The sequence below is a fragment of the Dysidea avara genome, chromosome 4 (genome assembly GCF_963678975.1).
Source record: "Dysidea avara chromosome 4, odDysAvar1.4, whole genome shotgun sequence".
In the NCBI taxonomy this organism is placed as follows: domain Eukaryota; kingdom Metazoa; phylum Porifera; class Demospongiae; order Dictyoceratida; family Dysideidae; genus Dysidea; species Dysidea avara.
The window spans coordinates 29,633,682-29,652,641 of NC_089275.1; the positions used below are offsets into that span (position 1 = coordinate 29,633,682).

General features: G+C 39.2%; 2 protein-coding genes and 1 long non-coding RNA gene across 3 annotated transcripts in view; 1 reads left to right on the forward strand and 2 right to left on the reverse strand.

Annotated features, from left to right (window-relative positions):
• LOC136254643 (uncharacterized) overlaps positions 1-18,960 on the reverse strand; it is a 217,115-nt gene that overhangs the window by 95,851 nt on the left and 102,304 nt on the right. Inside the window, exons 8-9 of the mRNA XM_066047397.1 lie at positions 477-505; positions 294-426 (exon numbers count right to left, since the gene is read on the reverse strand). Coding sequence (XP_065903469.1) covers positions 294-426; positions 477-505 — 162 coding nt within the window. The remainder of the gene's footprint in view (positions 1-293; positions 427-476; positions 506-18,960) is intronic.
• Positions 1-18,960, forward strand: part of LOC136254618 (uncharacterized) — a 248,088-nt gene that overhangs the window by 93,287 nt on the left and 135,841 nt on the right. The window contains exons 19-22 of the mRNA XM_066047362.1: positions 4,383-4,679; positions 6,071-6,367; positions 16,635-16,931; positions 17,947-18,243. Coding sequence (XP_065903434.1) covers positions 4,383-4,679; positions 6,071-6,367; positions 16,635-16,931; positions 17,947-18,243 — 1,188 coding nt within the window. The remainder of the gene's footprint in view (positions 1-4,382; positions 4,680-6,070; positions 6,368-16,634; positions 16,932-17,946; positions 18,244-18,960) is intronic.
• On the reverse strand, positions 1,075-2,024 carry LOC136254658 (uncharacterized). Its single transcript, XR_010700643.1, has 3 exons — positions 1,732-2,024; positions 1,520-1,679; positions 1,075-1,397 (listed from the first exon to the last, which is right to left on the reverse strand). It is a non-coding gene; the product is annotated as an uncharacterized lncRNA (long non-coding RNA).

The following is an 18,960-nucleotide window of genomic DNA, read 5'->3' on the forward strand; positions in this document are numbered from 1 at the left end:
CATGTCAAACCTCAACATTAGGACATTAGTCAAACAAAAGTACGCTATCACAACTTGGTCATAATACAATGTTTGTACCACTGGACTTCACACTGGTTGCCCAAAAATTGTGCCATTCCAGGACAACAGCATAATTATGAAACAAATAGTTACTACAACACAGAAGGCTTACTGTTGTACTGTCTACACTGATATACCATAATTTAAAAACATAACAGGTAGGCATTAAATACAATACACTTAACATCTGGGTATTAGGAAAAAATCACTAACATCACAACATGTAAACTGACATAGAAATTAACACCCTTGATGCCACTACAGTCTACACTGGATATTTGTTTGAACCCATCAACACTATACCCGATACATCTGAGTAGACTGACCTGCAAATTCACATCACTAGTATACAGTGATAATTGATAACTACAAAAACAACAATTGCAATAATACAATTTTTCTGTACGTCAACTGACCTGAAATTCATGACACTCGATACCGAGACCTGTAAAAGAATAAGCAGGCACTGAAGTCAACCTTAAATTAAACACACATGCAAACTGACCTGGAACATCGGTTGCAACACCAAAGACACCTGTTTCGATATCTGACGAAACAATCCAGCTGGCACTGAATTAAAAAGAGAATGTGTAAAAAATCAATATTCCAGGCTGTACCAATAAAGGATGGATAATCAAAATGAACTAAAAAATATATATCCCATATGCAGGTTAAGTGAGTAACATAACTGTTGGGTAAGCATGTAAACCAGAACATTAGGTCATTGGTCAAACAAAAGTACGCTATCACAAACTGGTCACTGATAATTGATAACTACAAAAACAACAATTGCAATAATACAATTTTTCTGTACGTCAACTGACCTGAAATTCATGACACTCGATACCGAGACCTGTAAAAGAATAAGCAGGCACTGAAGTCAACCTTAAATTAAACACACATGCAAACTGACCTGGAACATCGGTTGCAACACCAAAGACACCTGTTTCGATATCTGACGAAACAATCCAGCTGGCACTGAATTAAAAAGAGAATGTGTAAAAAATCAATATTCCAGGCTGTACCAATAAAGGATGGATAATCAAAATGAACTAAAAAATATATATCCCATATGCAGGTTAAGTGAGTAACATAACTGTTGGGTAAGCATGTAAACCAGAACATTAGGTCATTGGTCAAACAAAAGTACGCTATCACAAACTGGTCACTGATAATTGATAACTACAAAAAGAACAATTGCAATAATACAATTCCTCTGAACGTTAACTGACCTGAAATTCATGACACCTGTATCTTTGTTCTTGCATGGTCTCAACTTACATATGTACCATGATCACATTCAACTGCTAGTGGATAAACCAGTATGACCAGATGGCCTGCAAAAACCAACAAGCAGGTGTTAAATACAATACACCTAAAGCGTAGAATATGAAAAATATTATATAAGCATTATTCCACACTGATATAGTAATAGATTATAGGACGTTGTGGAACTTGCCTAAACGTGTAAACTCGAACATGAGGACAACTGCATAATCTGGACACTTGGAATTGTCCAATACCTGATGAACAAGTTAGTACTAATGACATTCACTTTAACATTTTATCCCAGCTGGGTGAATCTCTTGTAACTAATTAAAAAGGTGTTTATTTTCCACCTGCAACCAAAGTTCTACATTTCGATCTGTGGTTGAGTGTACATAAACTGACCAGGAAAATCAGTATGCCATAGCCGGGGTATGGAAATGGTTCCTTTCCTTCTGTTGTGACATTACTTACAGCTGACTGGTAAATGATCATCGATGTCCCCGTGGACCCCAACAATGAGTATATCAATAACTTCACAAGTTGGAATGAATTTCCTTTCAACATGTGGTGGAATGAATTTCCTTTCAGCATCTGGTGGACAGGTCCATAAACCCTATCGCACAAACACGGTGAATCAGTGTGTGGCGATGTGACACGTTACACAAACTTCACTCCTTGTTTCGTTAGCATTCAAGACCGGCATATATCATAGAGTACCTCGATCAGTATTCTTGACTCTTACTTCTTCAAGCGTTGCTCAAGCGATGTAGTTTCTCACGAGGGGCTCGAGTTTTTCATTAAAGTCGAGCCGATTAAAGTACGCCTCACCATCTAGTTACATTCTTAAACCATTCAATTTAAAACCACGTATCACGAGTGTCCGCTTAAGGTAATTAGGGATTTTCCACGAGATTTCCCCTAAATAGATCACGTGTTAGTTGTCAATCTGGTGGATTCTGGTGGTATACATGGTTCAACAATGCGGTAAGTGTACATATGCTGTCAATAATTGTTTGTGCACTGCTAAACTAAGTTATTTTTGTGTGATAAGCATGCTTGAGGAAGGGTCTGGGGGACGACACTAGTGTTTTGACAGCAGTTGATGATGGCCAGGCAAAGAACTGCGAGAAGAACTACTGTGATAGTGTGATAGTAGGGAAAAATTCCCACCCCTATAGCTCTGCCTAGGGCGTTATCTACAGCTACTGTATTATGTTGCCGATATGTACATCCAGGCCAAGAATAAAGGTGAAAGTGGTAGTAAGGCTCAATCCTATTATTTTGCTGAACAGGCAAGGGAGTCTGGGACTCTGGGGGCATGCTCCCTCAGGAAAGTATAAGTACTACAACTTTTTTGTTTAAATTGCTTCATCAAGTATAAAAATTTCAGTCAAAAGGTGATGATCGAGGCTCTGGTCTTATGCACTGGTTGGAGTGGTTGTATCGATACTGCACTGTGGCAACCTTGAGGGGTTAGTGCTGGCATTATCCTTGGCAATACTATTCCATATCCCCAAGTCTTGATGATTGAGTCCTCCATTCCTTTCTCTGCTGCTCCAATCCTGAAGTTGTGACCACAGTCAAAAGGTGACGATCGAGGCTCTGGTCTTGCATCTATACTGTACTGCAACACCCTTGAGGGGTTAGTACCGGCATTGTCCATCGCAATACTGTTCCATCTCCCATATACAAGTCTTGATGGTTGAGTCCTCTATTCCTTTCTCTGCTGCTCTAATCCTGAAGTTGTGACCAAAATAATAAAAAAATGGTTATAACATGATAAATGATTATGGTGATAACAATTACAAATGTATTTATAGCTGTGTAACAACTGTAAACTAATTAGTCACTTGCAAGTTTAAATAGGTGTCTGAAGCATTTAACATGCACAGATATGAGATATATTCGTCACATGCAGGCAGTAAAGATAGATTTACTCTAATAGAACAGTCATACTACACCGTAAATTCATACTTCCGAATTTACGGTGTTATGAAACAATCATTATTATGTATGGATTTTACTGACTCTCCAAGATAATATTCTGCATTAATGTTAATTGCTCATTTCCAAAAAAAATTACCTTTTAAACCAAATGTAGAGTCTATCACTGACAAAAATGAGTGATATCCACCCCAAAAACACCTTCGCTGTAAAAAAGGCGCGCCCAAGAAACTACAAGTACCTGGAACCCAATGTAAAAAAACAAAAAGAAAACAGCTCAGCTGAAGTGAAAAGTAACTGGTAACTTAAAGAGCTGATATCTGAAGCGGCCAAGAATACAATTACTAAAGTTTAATCCATGCAAGAACACCTTGGCTATAAAACAGGTGTGTACATGAAAGTAACTGGCAACTGAAATGGCTGATATCTGAAGCGGCCAAGAATGAATGGTCATATACAACTAATTCAAAAATTTAACACTGAACCTTTATAATTCAGCTGTGTTCTATATTCACTCTTGCTGCATCGTAAAGTAATTTCTTTTAACTCTAATTGGCTGGTAATTTGGCCGCCTTTTTAATAGTCAGTATAATAGAGCAAAAAAAGGTGGCCAAATTACCAGCCAATTAGAGTTAAAAGAAATTACTTTACGATGCAGCAAGAGTGAATATAGAACACAGCTGAATTATAAAGGTTCAGTGTTAAATTTTTGAATTAGTTGTATATGACCATTCATTCTTGGCCGCTTCAGATATCAGCCATTTCAGTTGCCAGTTACTTTCATGTACACACCTGTTTTATAGCCAAGGTGTTCTTGCATGGATTAAACTTTAGTAATTGTATTCTTGGCCGCTTCAGATATCAGCTCTTTAAGTTACCAGTTACTTTTCACTTCAGCTGAGCTGTTTTCTTTTTGTTTTTTTACATTGGGTTCCAGGTACTTGTAGTTTCTTGGGCGCACCTTTTTTACAGCGAAGGTGTTTTTGGGGTGTATAGTATACATTTGCCAACCTCTGCATGTACAGTGGTTTTGCTATTATTATTTATATGTAGATTTTGTGCATGTGACTCTACTGGTCCACTATTAATGATATAATCTTATTCTGCAGATTACTCAGTTAGTGTGGTACGTGATCCTCCTGGTAGTTTTATTAATGGAAGTGATAACAGTTTTGGATATCTTGTTGGGTCTGATGTGAACTTGACATGTTTAGTGACTCCTACTCCTCCATCTGACAGTGAATATAGTTGGAATTGTTCAACTGGATGTTTTGTTGATATGGAAATTGAGCAAAGTGTGAATGTTAGTGAATTGGAAGTAACAGATGAAGGAGTATTAAATTGTTCAGTATTGATTGATGGTGTAGAATTCTTCAGTGATCCATATGAACTGGTAGTAGTTTTAGGTAAGAAAATTAATTTGTATGTTCTACCATAGATAATAGAGTAATAGGGATAGGAAACGCAATAACGTGACGTCACAAAATACGTACATTTCTATTGGAATTCCGTGTAGTACGTCACGAACATAGTCGTTACGCTTGCTGCGCTTGTATCAAAGAGAAACAAATTGTTGTAACGACAGAATTTTGTAACCAACGACTGTGAAACTTCGCTACAGTGAACTCAAGTAAGTAATCGAGGGAAATAGGATGGTACCAACCCTCAAGGAAGTTATACGCAAAATTAAAGGAGATTGAAAGTGAAAAAAACGGCCCAAAAATTACTTTAAACCACTTTACTTTCTTCGTAAATATATTCTATCCTTTTAACTGTGATAAACCTATTCCTTACCATTTAACAGAGAGAACCAGAGGAAATATCGGAGCAAAACAGGAACTGTTGCTTGAAGAAACGACTAAGTATCTTCCATTTTTAACCAAAAGCTTAAACCACCTTGTAGTACAACGCAACGGTAAAAGACTGTGTTGGTGACACGCCTAGCTTACCACAAGATTCGAAAGTGGAACCGGCTATAAAAGAAGCGGTATGGACGAGGCATGAAGTTACGATGAGCGAAAGTGTGACAGCGTGTAAGAATCACGGTTAATGCGATACGCTTTGTTACAAAATCTACGGTCTGAATTCTCTCGCCAAAATCTCTCACATAGGCCTAAATACTTACTGTAGTCTGTTGGATTACTATTTACGCTGCTTAGAACACTAATTCTCACAAAACTGTCTTGTCCTTTCAAGTCACGCGTAACGGAAATCAAACCGGAAATCGCTTGCGTTTCCTATCCCTATTACTCTATTATCTATTACTCTATTATCTATGGTTCTACTTAACTGTGGCGAGGCATCATTCCCTTAAAAGAGAGAGACTTCAAAATGGAAGCAGACCACAATTGAAGTCCAGACACAAGGTTACAGGGCTGTACTGACTCTTACTGGCTGATATTCAGCAAAATCAACAGAAAAAAAACGTTTGGCTAACTTTGTCAGGCCATCCACCAGTAAACTAATGATTCTTGCCATGGCAGGCCTTTCACAAGGCCAGAAACTGCCATTCAAGCTTTTCACACCACTCAGAAAAGACATCTGTTAAAACCAGCCTCGAGTAGTTTAAGTAATACTGATGGTCAAAACTAGTAGTATGATACTGTAGCCATCCACTAGTGGTGTTAGTTTGAGTTTTCCTGATGTGCAATTTGGATCTATTTTGTATAATCTGGTCACATATAGTATACATTTACCAATCTCTGCATGTACAGTGGTTTTGCTATTATTATTTATATGTAGATTTTGTGCAGTAACTCTACTGGTCCACTATTAATGATATAATCTTATTCTACAGATTATTCAGTTAGTGTGATAAGTGATCCTCCTGGTAGTTTTATTAATGGAAGTGATAACAGTTTTGGATATCTTGTTGGGTCTGATGTGAACTTGACATGTTTAGTGACTCCTACTCCTCCATCTGACAGTGAATATAGTTGGAGTTGTTCAACTGGATGTTTTTTTGATATGGAAATTGAGCAAAGTGTGAATGTTAGTGAATTGGAAGTAACAGATGAAGGAGTATTAAATTGTTCGGTAATGATTGATGGTGTAGAATTCTTCAGTGATCCATATGAACTAATAGTAGTTTTAGGTAAGAAAATTAATTTGTATTTTGTATGTGATATTTAGCTATATTGAGGCACCATTAACTGGTAAAGAGATAAACTTCAAAACAGAGGCAAACCTCGACTGAAATCCAGACACAAGATTACAGGGCCAGCGCTGTGCTGGCTTCTTAGTGGCTGATATAAAAATCAACAGAAAAAAAACGTTTATTAGGCAATCCAACAGTAAACCAATAATTCCTGACAAGCCAGGCCCTTCACAAGGCCAGAAACTGCCGTTCGAGCTCTCCACACCACTCAGACGGAACATCTGTTAAAACCAGTGTCGAGTAGATTGAGCAGCACTGACAGTCAAAACTAGTAGTAAGATACTGTATAGCCATCCACTAGTGATGTTAGATGTAATTTATCACAATGCAATGAATTGAAGTTAACATTCCTTGATGTGCATGCAGAGTAAATGCAGTGCAAACCTATAATATGAAAAAATCAAACTTCCCTGTCTTGGGCTATAAGACCGGTTTTCGCAGATCCAGTCACATTTGTGGCCTTCGCAATAAACTTTCTTGTCACGATATTTGTTTGAGCTACTTTGAGTTACTTAATTATCATTTCATTCCACATAACTCACAAGCTGTTGCAACAAGCACCATTTATGACTGTTACATGTTCCTAATGTGCACAATTCACTATGTACCCCCCTTTTCTATTGCTATGGCTTAAAATATTCAGGTATTTGCCCATTGGAGGTATATGTTCTTCCCATTCCATGTGTGTGTGTGTGTGTGTGTGTGTGTGTGTGTGTGTGTGTGTGTGTGTGTGTGTGTGTGTGTGTGTGTGTGTGTGTGTGTGTGTGTGTGTGTTTGTCTCTCTGTGTGTGTGCATGTGTGCGATATCAACTAATATGGTAGTATTGCTATAATGGGGTGATAGGGAACTGGAGGGGGGATTTGGGTGGAATAAGTGCTAATTATAAGCACATGGCAAAACCTAACCAATCATGCTAAATTTAACCTGTAAAATTATTCAGTGTTTACTGCTATAAAGTGCACGTTGCTGTGCATATACTGTGCATTGCTGCAATCTTGTACTAAGACCTATTTGCTTATGGTCAATTGTTAATCCAGTTATGTATTGTGCCATATCCAAAATGCTTATCTGTCTGGCTTGTGCAAAAGTTATTACGCCCTACTCCAATGATTTCCTCAGTTGCCCTTTCTCCAAAGTACTTGTTCATAGCTAATTACCTTGTGCATAGATAGTAATTGTATGAATGTTTATTTGTTTTGTGTTGTTATTTACACTTTATGGCATTTGTACGGTATTATGTGGTAGATATTTGCATGAGTGTTTGTTTGGTGTTGTTGTTGCATGCACTTTTATGGCTTTCAAGATAATGTTATTGTGATTAGAATTAAGGAAAAGGTAGGCAATAGAGCTAGGTGCGGTGGAAGAGTGTTGTGTATAGCTAGGATAATATTATATAATCTTGTGTATTTTTTTGTATGCATGTGCACATGTGTATGAAATTCATGGTAAGTGGCGATTGTACCCTGGGGTTGTGCATGGCTCGAATCTGCCAAATGCACATGGCCCAGGGGTGTTGCTACACCAATCAGCATTAGGCTTGCGTCAATTTTTCCGGCATGATTTTTGTCATACGTAATAGTGGACGAAAAACATAAAGCATAATGCTGGCATACTGGTAGGGACCCGCCGATTATGCTCATTATTTTACCTATTATGCTATGCTGCACTGCTCAAAAATTTACCAATTATGCTTAAATTAATGCTCAATATTTACCTATTATGCTCAAATTATGCTCAATATTTTTACCTCAGTTCCCATGTTTTTCTAATAACTTTGCATTTTATGGAAAAGCAGTAAGTGGTTGAAGCACAGACTGTAAATCCTTGCTTGTCAAAATACATGTCACAGAAAAGATCGATATACTCTAATAGAACAGTCAGCTACCTGATAATTTTATTAGAGTTACTGACTGTTCTATTAGAGTATATCGATCTTTTTGTTGGTTATGTATTTTGATAAGCAAGGATTTATAGCATTACACAACTTTTCTGCCTATTATACTAGCATTATGCTCTCAGGCACCTATTATGCTCATTATTATGCCAGCATAATCGGCGGGTCCCTACATACTGGAGCATAATTCAGTGCAGCAATATGGGGTAAATTTCTGCCACAATAAGTATAATAACTTCTGTTATAACAGTCACAAAGTCAAGGGTTAGCCTGTTTTGAATGGTGAAATGATTTCTGACAACAAGTAGAACCAGTCTAATATACTCAACATAATGAATACTTTTCATTGTGGGTTTGAGTTAACTAGTATCAAGGCATGGCAATGCAGTTTAGTTGAGCTTCAATCATTGAATTTGGTATTATCTAATACATCTCACTGTCTGATTTTGAGTAAAGTGTGTGATATGATGATCATTGTTATTGGAAGACAATAGCTACGATAAAAGCTCTGATGATTGATAATTTAGTTGCCGTATTCGTAGCGGGGTTCGATGAATCCGTGAGCACTAACACGCCATGTGCCTACACGTTCGCCATCTTAATACGTTACGTCGTACATACATACACGCATGCGCATAACAATACCTAAATACATGCTATCAAAGGGAGGCCTAAATTACAATACTAACTTATATACTGTCTAGTTCTCTACATCCTCCGGGGGGCGGCATATGTCTCTTGACCACTCTGCTATCTGTAACTTAGCCTTTTCAGCAGCTCTTCTCTTAGGACGTCCTTCAATAACAGTCTGTTCAACAATAGCGGGTTCACTGTCACCTTGCTCTGTGAGTCTGTCTGCTTCAGTACTTGGAGTTGTAGATACTTCTAGCGGATACAGCTTCGATATAGGTCTAGATGTGATATAATTGCCAGTCCGTATGTTTGCTGCTCTGACGAGTCCATCATTTCCAACTAGGAGCTCTTCGATTACTGCAAGTTTCCAGTTCAGTCTAGGTTTGTCGTCATGTATCAAAACAACATCTCCTTTCTTGATCAATTGTTTGTTGTGTCCGGACGCCTTGTGGAACTCCCTCAGGGAGGTAAGGTACTCTCTCTTCCACCTGGACTGAAAATGAACAAGAATCCTAGAGTGTCTGGTAACTTGTGTCCTCATAGCTGCAGCATCCACATAATCTGGGTCGTCAACATTCTCATCGTACTCATGAGGTAAAGATGTGATTCTTCTGCCACATAACAGATGGGCAGGGGTAAGAGGCTCCACATCTCTGACATCTGTTGAAACATACGTTAATGGGCGATCGTTCAGTATTGCCTCAATTTCTACTACTATAGTCTGGAGAACTGGTAAAGTGACGAAAGCTCTTCCCAGCACCTTTCTGAGTGACTGTTTGGTAAGTCCTACTAACCTCTCCCAAAAGCCCCCATACCATGGAGCCCTTTTGGGAATAAACTTCCAGGTGACTCCATGATATTCAAGAGCGGTCTTCAAAGATGGAGATTGGAACAGTCTGGTTAGCTCCTCTGCTGCAGCCATATATGTAGATGCATTATCTGACACCATGGTTACAGGTGTTGATCTGCGACTGGTGAACTTGCGAAACGCCAACATAAAACTCTCAAGAGAAAGGTCCAGGACCACCTCAAGATGCACTGCACGTGTGGTAGCACAGGTAAAAAGACAAATGTATACCTTTCGCTCAGTTCCATCATCCTTAACATAAAGTGCACCTGTAAAGTCAACGCCTGTGACTTCAAAGGGGTTTGGCTGTTCAATGCGGAGTTTGGGTAGTGGCGGAGGATCCGGAATCTTGTACGGTTTTCCGATCAACTTGATGCATACAACACACCTTCTCAGTATCTTCTTCACACACTGCCTTATTGTCGGAATCCAGTATGATTGTCGCAGTGCAGTTACTGTACTGTTTACACCTGCATGACAAAGCTTAACATGTGTAGCATAGACAAGTAACTTTGTATACATGTGGTTTGCTGGAAGCAGATACGGAAACTTGGCTAACTCACCTATGGGAGCATTGTGAATCCTCCCGCCACACCTAATATAACCATCCTTGTCCAGAAACAAGCGGAGCTGTTGGACTAATAGTAATCTTTTGCCAGACTTTTCCTTAAGGTTGGTGATTTCCTTACTATATGCTTGTGATTGGCAACACTGTATCCAAACTAATCTAGCTGTAGATAGTTCTTTAGCTGTAACTGGACCAGAATTCTTGTTAGTAGGATGTTGTAGGTTATTGCAGAAACGTAAGACATAGGATGTGATAGACAGGAGCTTGTAAAGTTGACTGTACCGAGACACGTCAATGATACAGTGAATCCCATGACTCTGGGGTTGTCCAATGTCACTAGTGGAATCAAGATCTGATACTGCTTCTGTAGCCTCTGTTGTTTGGAGAGAGAGAACATTGATGGGAGACCAGGTTGGCCATTGAGTTTCTGATGGTAGCCATGAAGGTCCATAGAGCCAGAGTCTTGATGTACGTAGTTGTTGTGTGGGTAACCCTCTTGTTAGAAGATCTGCCGGGTTGTCTGCGGTTGGGACATAACTCCAGTGTTCCACAGGAAAGGAGTCTCTAATTTCCTGAATACGATTGGCAATAAAAGGCTTGGATTGTGTGGATAACTTCAGGTGATGGATCCAGTGTAACACAATTTGGCTATCAGACCAAAGAAATGTGGAAAATTCAGAAAACTTGTACATCACTGAGGTTATCACAAAATTCGCCAGCCTCACACCGGTAACTGCTGCCATAAGTTCCAGTCTTGGGAGGGTGATTGACTTGGTGGGGGTGACTCTGGATCTGGACATCACCAGTGAAATGGAGTTGCTTTGTCATAGATACACTACTGCTCCATATGCTCTAAGGCTTGCATCAACAAATACATGGAGTTGCGTTGCTGATGAGAGTTGATGGTGTGGCACAAAATAGGGCCGTGGGTAGGTGATAGTGGTTGCTTCCTTGATGTCTTCAGCTATGATGGACCACTCTTTGGTTAGTTCTTGATCCAGTGGCTCATCCCAATCAATCTTCTGTTTCCACATGGCTTGTACCAAGATCTTAGCCTTAACTGTGACAGGTGCTAAAAGCCCTAGAGGATCGTAGATCTGTGCCGAGTCACGTAGTATCTCCCTCTTGGTGACAAGTGAGGTTGAAGTAAGCGAAACAAAATGCCTTGGTGTGAATGATATCGAGTCTGTCAAGGTGTCCCATCGTAAACCTAGCACGTTAACAGTTGTGTTGGGATCATTAGTGTTATCTTGTGTAATGATAGAACGAAGACGGCAACTGTTTGTTGACCATGAACGTAGATTGAATCTCGCTTCACCCATAATGTGTCTGGCTTGCTCGTAGTAATCTATAACTTTGTCCTCTGAATTACAACCGGAAAGGAGGTTATCAACGTACAAGTTTGCTTTCATGTCACTAGCCACTGGAGAGGAAAACTTACTGAGATGTAAGTCTAGGGTGGCATTAAGCATAAAGGGTGAGCTTGTGGTTCCAAAGGGAACAACCTTGAAACGGTATGTTGCTAGTTCACCAGTTGGTTTGGTAATGTCTGAAAGCCACAGGAAACGAGTATAATCAATATCGGCCTTGTCTAACTTCACATGAAGAAATGCCTTTTCAATATCTGTGGCAAATGCAAATGTTGGTACTCGGAACTTAAGCAGAATGGAGCACAAGTCATTCAAAAATGGGGGACCTACAAGTAGACAGTCATTAAGGCTTGCTGACCCTTTCCCCTGTCGGCAACTACCATCAAAAACTATCCGTATAGGTGTAGTAACAGAGTCCTTTTTGACAGGATGATGAGGGAGGTAGTGAACTTGCTCAGGTTGATGATCAGACAATAGTCTCTCTATGAAGCCTCTTTTCTCCTGATCTGAAATGATGTCATTGTATAGGTGTAGGAGAGCTGGTGATTGTGTCAGTCTTGAAACTAGATTTCGTGTACGTCTTTCACACACTGCAAAGTTTGATGGAAGATAGGGGTGGTCTGGTTTCCAGGGAAATCTGGCGGTGTATGTGCCATCCTTAGCTTGGTTGATGCTGGTTGATTGATATTGGTGGAGAAAATCTTTATCTGTACTCGGCAAAGCAGGTTTGACTGTACCTGTTTCTTCCAAAGACCAAAATTGCTGAGGATCAGGATCTTCAACAGATAGGTTCATCACGGCAATATGAAAGGCATTGGTTGTGGCACAATGTGGTATCACTTGGTGTATCGGTCCAGACAAGAGGTAACCTAGCTTAGATTGTTGAGCTGTTGGACCATCTCCTCTCACTATCTTGTCTTCAACAAATGTCCAATAGAAGTCTGCCCCAATTAACACAGATATCTGAAAATTCTCTTCATTAGTAATGGGGTGAGCAAATTTCAGTCCCTGTAGATGTGGAAAGGTACTGACAGAAGCACGCACAGAATTTTGAAGTGGTGCGGCAATAAATGGGACAATGAGAACGGTGATTGGTATTCGTTCCCCTGAGTTAGTTTCTACATACACACAGGTTACTGACAAATGTTGTGCTGATGTGTATTCTGCACCAAAGGGTGCAACTGCTATATGTTCACTGGTAGTAGGCTTCAATTTGAGCTTAATGGCCACCTCTTCTGTAATGAAAGAACGTTGGGAACCATCGTCAAACAAGATATTACCCTGTATCCATAAGCCTTCAGCACTAATGGGAGCAACAGCTGTCTTTAGCAGACTGATGGTATTGGTGGTAAGTGGGGACTTATTAGAATCATATGATACTGGAGCCATGGTCATATTGGTTTGTGTCTGAGTATTGGCCTGTGTTAATGAAGTTGCACCTTTCACCTCGCTGTCTCTCTTATCAGGTTGTTTGGGGTCTTCAGTGATGGGCTTACATAGGCTAGTGTGGTGCTTATGTCTACAATTCTTACATCTAAATTTAGAGTTACAGAGTGACACCTTGTGGTTACCCAAACAATTGTAACACAAATTTCCCTTCTTAACTATGTCAAGCCGCCTCTGAACATCACTAACTACCTCACACATACTTGGGGAGTGGTCACCCTTACAATATACACACAGTGGTTTCTTCTTACCATTAGAAGAGGGGTTAAAGCGTGATCCTCTAATACCAGCATAAAACAATGCAGTAGGATATGGTCCTTTGGTAGTACTTGACTGTGCATCACTGGTGTAAAATCCTGTCTCCATCACTCTAATCTCCTTAAGTATTGCTGCTTGAAGGTTGTCAATGGACCAGTCCAGATTACTGTGTTCTCTAGCCAAGTTCTTACGGGTTGGTACTGACAATTTGGCTAAAACAATTGGCACCAGAAGAGTTCCATAGGATTCCTTTGACACCCCAAGTGATGATAATCCTCTGATGTGCGTCTCAACCGAATCATAGAATAATCTGAGACTGGACAGCTCATTGGTTGGGCCAGGAAGTTCTAGCAAAGCCTGCATGTGTGCATTCTGGATCTTGCTAGATTGACCAAAGCGTTCTTTAAGTAACGAAACTGAGTGGGTGTAATTGGCCTCTGTAAGAGGAAGACCAGCAATGGTCCTGGCAGCGTCTCCTTGGAGCTGGGCCCTGAGATAACTAAACTTCTGGATTGCGCCCAATGTGGGACTAGTATCCACTGCGGCACTGAAAGAGTCCCAAAACGCCTGCCAAGAAAGTGGGTCACCGGAGAATACTGGAAGTGTCAGTTTGGGGAGCCTGCTGGCTGCTTGAGGTTGCAGGTTTGCTGCACTGGTGCTTGTCGGGACACCCGGTGGTGGATGACTAGGCGGTATAACTGATGTGACCACCGGTGATGTTCCATGCATTGTAACTGTTGTGGATGCAGTGTTAGTTGCAGCACTAGAACTGGATGTCACAGCATGTGGAAGTGACACAACAGCGGTAGACTCAACGGCAACCGGGGTCGTAGATGGTAGTGTTGAAACTGGTGGCATCGCAACTGGAGGAGCTCTGGTATGCAGCAGACTGATGAATGTTTCAACTTGGTTAATTTTCTCTAAAAGGAGATCTTGAGTTTCCTCAATTTCTAGGATCATATCTTCTAAGTCATCTGGTTCTGTGTGTTCAAGGATTTGGGAGTCTAACTGGTGGATGGTACCTTTCTTCTTTTCCAGAATCTCTTGTAAGGTCTTCAGGGATGACATTTGGAGTTCATCAATATCCTTTATGGCCATCAGTTCTTCCACCTTCTTGAGTGTTCTAGTAACGTCGCTTTTGTAGGCCTTTCTAGAATTCTTGAGGCGTGTGATCTCTGTCATCGTGTGAGCAAGTGATTTCAATTAGCGCACACTGCAAGAAAATGTGCAAAAAAAAACAACGGCTCTAGTACTACGGGACGCTTGCCTTATGGGGTACCGTTTCGAATAAATCGAATGCCACGGTACCACGACTTCTGAGTTTAGGAGGAGCGATCAATCCAGATGATCGGTAGCGATGAACGTTCAAAGAGGGTAGCTTTTCACGAAACACTTCTGCAACTAGTCACAGCACCAACTAATGTCGTATTCGTAGCGGGGTTCGATGAATCCGTGAGCACTAACACGCCATGTGTCTACACGTTCGCCATCTTAATACGTTACGTCGTACATACATACACACATGCGCATAACAATACCTAAATACATGCTATCAAAGGGAGGCCTAAATTACAATACTAACTTATATACTGTCTAGTTCTCTACATTAGTGTTACGCAGTTAACTAATGAATGTGTAAACATTGAAAATAGTTAAGTCCTTGCAGGTCTGCAGTGAGACTGAGCGTAATATCAAACCAGGAAAATATTTCAAAAAGATCGAGATTCTGTGGTAGACAGTAAAACACTCTAATAGAACAGTCATCGCATGTGACAGAGAATACAGAGAGAATGAGAGTTATTATCCCCAGGATACTAATGTGTTCTTGGCATTGTGCTGCAAATTCAAGTTACATAATTATTATACTGAGCAGTTGCTCTCCTCTGAATACCAATTGCTACAATTCAGAAAATTGATCAGAATCATTCATAAACCATGCATGATATTTTATACATAATTATAAGCATACAAAAATTCCTACTATGATATAATGCCTATAGCTGCTGAGGAACTATAGATGTGCCCCCAAATCCCTGCTCTATTAGCCTACAAACTCTGGAGCACATCTCCTTGCTATTATTGTATGTTGCAGTTGAAGTAACACTTCTCCATTCACATTTTATCCTATGAAGAATTTCTCTGCACAAGAAAACCACACAAAATAAAAGCATAAATACATTTCTAAAATGCATGAAAACAAGCATAATTGGCGGAAAATAGAGGAAATGCCAAAAAGCATTATAGGAAAAATTTGGAGCATACTAGACTCAAGCCTAATCAGTATGTTTATTTGATTTTGCCTGATGTGCAATTTGGATCAGTTTTGCAAAATCTGGTCACGTAATGTAGGCCTGCACCTAATATGCTGACATAATTTTTGAGAATAATAGGTCACTAATTTTGTCAGAATAATTCCGGAATAATAGAATGGTTACGTGCATAATTTTAGAATTATTGGACATGCACGGGAATAATCGGTGGGATTAAGAGGTGTGCCTCTTCTTGATTAGCTAGAAGAAAGAACTAACCTACTAAGAATGATCGTTAGCTTTTAAAAGATCAATATACTCTAATAAACGTTTAAATACTCTAATAGAGCAGTCAGATGGTTTCATGTTAATAATCTGCAGAAAATATCAGGGATTTGACTGCATGATTATCTGCAATTCTAAAACTTGTACAACTTATACCAGTGTATCTTCTTTAAGTCTTTCAACAAATATATTTGATATCATTATCCACTAAACTTAGCATGTAGTTATAGCTGCAGATTGAATACACTGATAATTGAAAACTCTTTATTTATTACTCCCGATAGTTATTTTAAGTCTGTTGTAATGGTTATGTGTAAAGTGGAATGCTTCATTTATGACTAGCTATTACTTAATTAACTCTGGCAAAACTACTTATATCAGCATCTGGAGAATTAAGCGACTATAGCTACAGAAACTAATTATTATGGAATAATAGGATAGATACAAGAATAAAAAAAGAATAATAGGAGAAATTTTGGAGAAATTCTGGAAAGAATAATAGGTAAAAGTTTGAACATATTAGGCTCAGGCCTAATATAGTATACATTTGCCAACCTCTGCATGTACAGTGGTTTTGCTATTATTATTTATGTGTAGATTTTGTGCATGTGACTCTACTGGTCCACTATTAATGATATAATCTTATTCTACAGATTATTCAGTTAGTGTGGTAAGTGATCCTCCTGGTAGTTTTATTAATGGAAGTGATAACAGTTTTGGATATCTTGTTGGGTCTGATGTGAACTTGACATGTTTAGTGACTCCTACTCCTCCATCTGACAGTGAATATAGTTGGAGTTGTTCAACTGGATGTTTTGTTGATATGGAAATTGAGCAAAGTGTGAATGTTAGTGAATTGGAAGTAACAGATGAAGGAGTATTGAATTGTTCAGTATTGATTGATGGTGTAGAATTCTTCAGTGATCCATATGAACTAGTAGTAGTTTTAGGTAAGAAAATTAATTTGTATGTGGTATTTAGCTATATTGAGGCACCATTAACTGGTAAAGAGATAATTAAACTTCAAAACAGAGGCAATCTCGACTGAAGTCCAGACACAAGATTACAGGGCTAGAACTGTGCTGGCTTCTTAGTTGGCTGATATCAAAATCAACAGAAAAAACGTTTTTCAGGCAATCCAACAATAAATCGATAATTCTTGCCAAGCCAGGCCAGCCAGATACTGCCGTTTGAGCTCTCCACACCACTCAGACAGAACATCTGTTAAAACCAGCCTCAAGTAGTTTGAGTAGTACTGAGGGTCAAGACTAGTAGTACGATAGTATAGCTATCCACTGGTTGTATTTGAATTTGCCTGAGGTGCAATTTGGTTTGGTTTTATAAAATCTGGTCACATATAGTATGTATTTTCCAATGTCTGCTTGTACAGTATTTTTTGCTATTATTATTCATATCAGTGGCGGATCTAGATGGGTTTCTGGGTTTTCACCAGTGGAAGTCTAAATACATAAACATTGTTGTACTGACAATTTTTCATATCAAACAACTATATATATACACCACTGTATTTCAGTAGCATGTATGCAGCTGCACTTAACTGACACTATTTATAGCTATTAAACCCTCAGCAACACTTTACTTTTCATCTCCCACTGCATTAACAATGATCGAGATTTTCTAATAGAGCAGTCAAGTAACTACTCTAATAGAGCAATCAAAGCTACAGCTTATAGTCACCATCTTTGCCCTATACTGAGTTAGCTATAGTATTTAGCTACAGTTTAAAGCATTGGATTTATTGTAATTGCTAACTAAAAGCAGCCTAAAGTCAATCTCAGAGTTTCTAAAATCTCAACATTTTCTGGAGAAATGCCATCAAATTCCTTATTTAGCTATGCCAACTTTAGAAACCCCCTTTTAAAAATCCTAGATCCACCACTGCATGTGTACATTGCACATGTAACTCTACTGGTCCATTATAAATGATCTTATCTTATTCTACAGATTACTCAGTTAGTGTGATAAGCGATCCTCCTGGTAGTTTTATTAATGGAAGTGATAACAGTTTTGGATATCTTGTTGGGTCTGATGTGATCTTGACATGTTTAGTGACTCCTACTCCTCCATCTGACAGTGAATATAGTTGGAGTTGTTCAACTGGATGTTTTGTTGATATGGAAATTGAGCAAAGTGTGAATGTCAGTGAATTGGAAGTAACAGATGAAGGAGTATTAAATTGTTCTGTAATGATTGATGGTGTAGAATTCTTCAGTGATCCATATGAACTAGTAATAGTTTTAGGTAAGAAAATTAATTTGTATGTGGTATTTAGCTATATTGAGGCACCATTAACTGGTAAAGAGATAATTAAACTTCAAAACAGAGGCAAACCTCGACTGAAGTCCAGACACAAGATTACAGGGCTAGAACTGTGCTGGCTTCTTAGTGGCTGATATCAAAATCAACAGAAAAAACGTTTTTCAGGCAATCCAACAATAAATCGATAATTCTTGCCAAGCCAGGCCAGCCAGATACTGCCGTTTGAGCTCTCCACACCACTCAGCCGGAACATGTGTTAAAACCAGTGTCAAATAGTTTGAGCAGTACTGAGGGACAAAACTAGTAGTAAGATACTGTGTAGCCATCCACTAGTGGTGTTAGATGTAATTTATCGCAATGCAATGAATTGAAGTTAACATTCCTTGATGTGCGCACAGAGTAAATACAGTGCAAACCTATAATATGAAAAAAATTAACTTCCTGTCTTGGACTATAAGACCGGTTTTCGCAGATCCAGTCACATTTGTGGCCTTTGCAAAAAACGTTCTTGCCACGATATTTGTTTGAGCTACTTTGAGTTACTTAATTATCATTTCATTCCACATAACTCACAAGCTGTTGCAACAAGCACCATTTATAACTGTTACATGTTCCTAATGTGCACAATTTCACTATGTACCCCCCTTTTCTATTGCTAAGGCTTAAGGTATTTGCCCATTGGATGTACTTGTTCTTCCC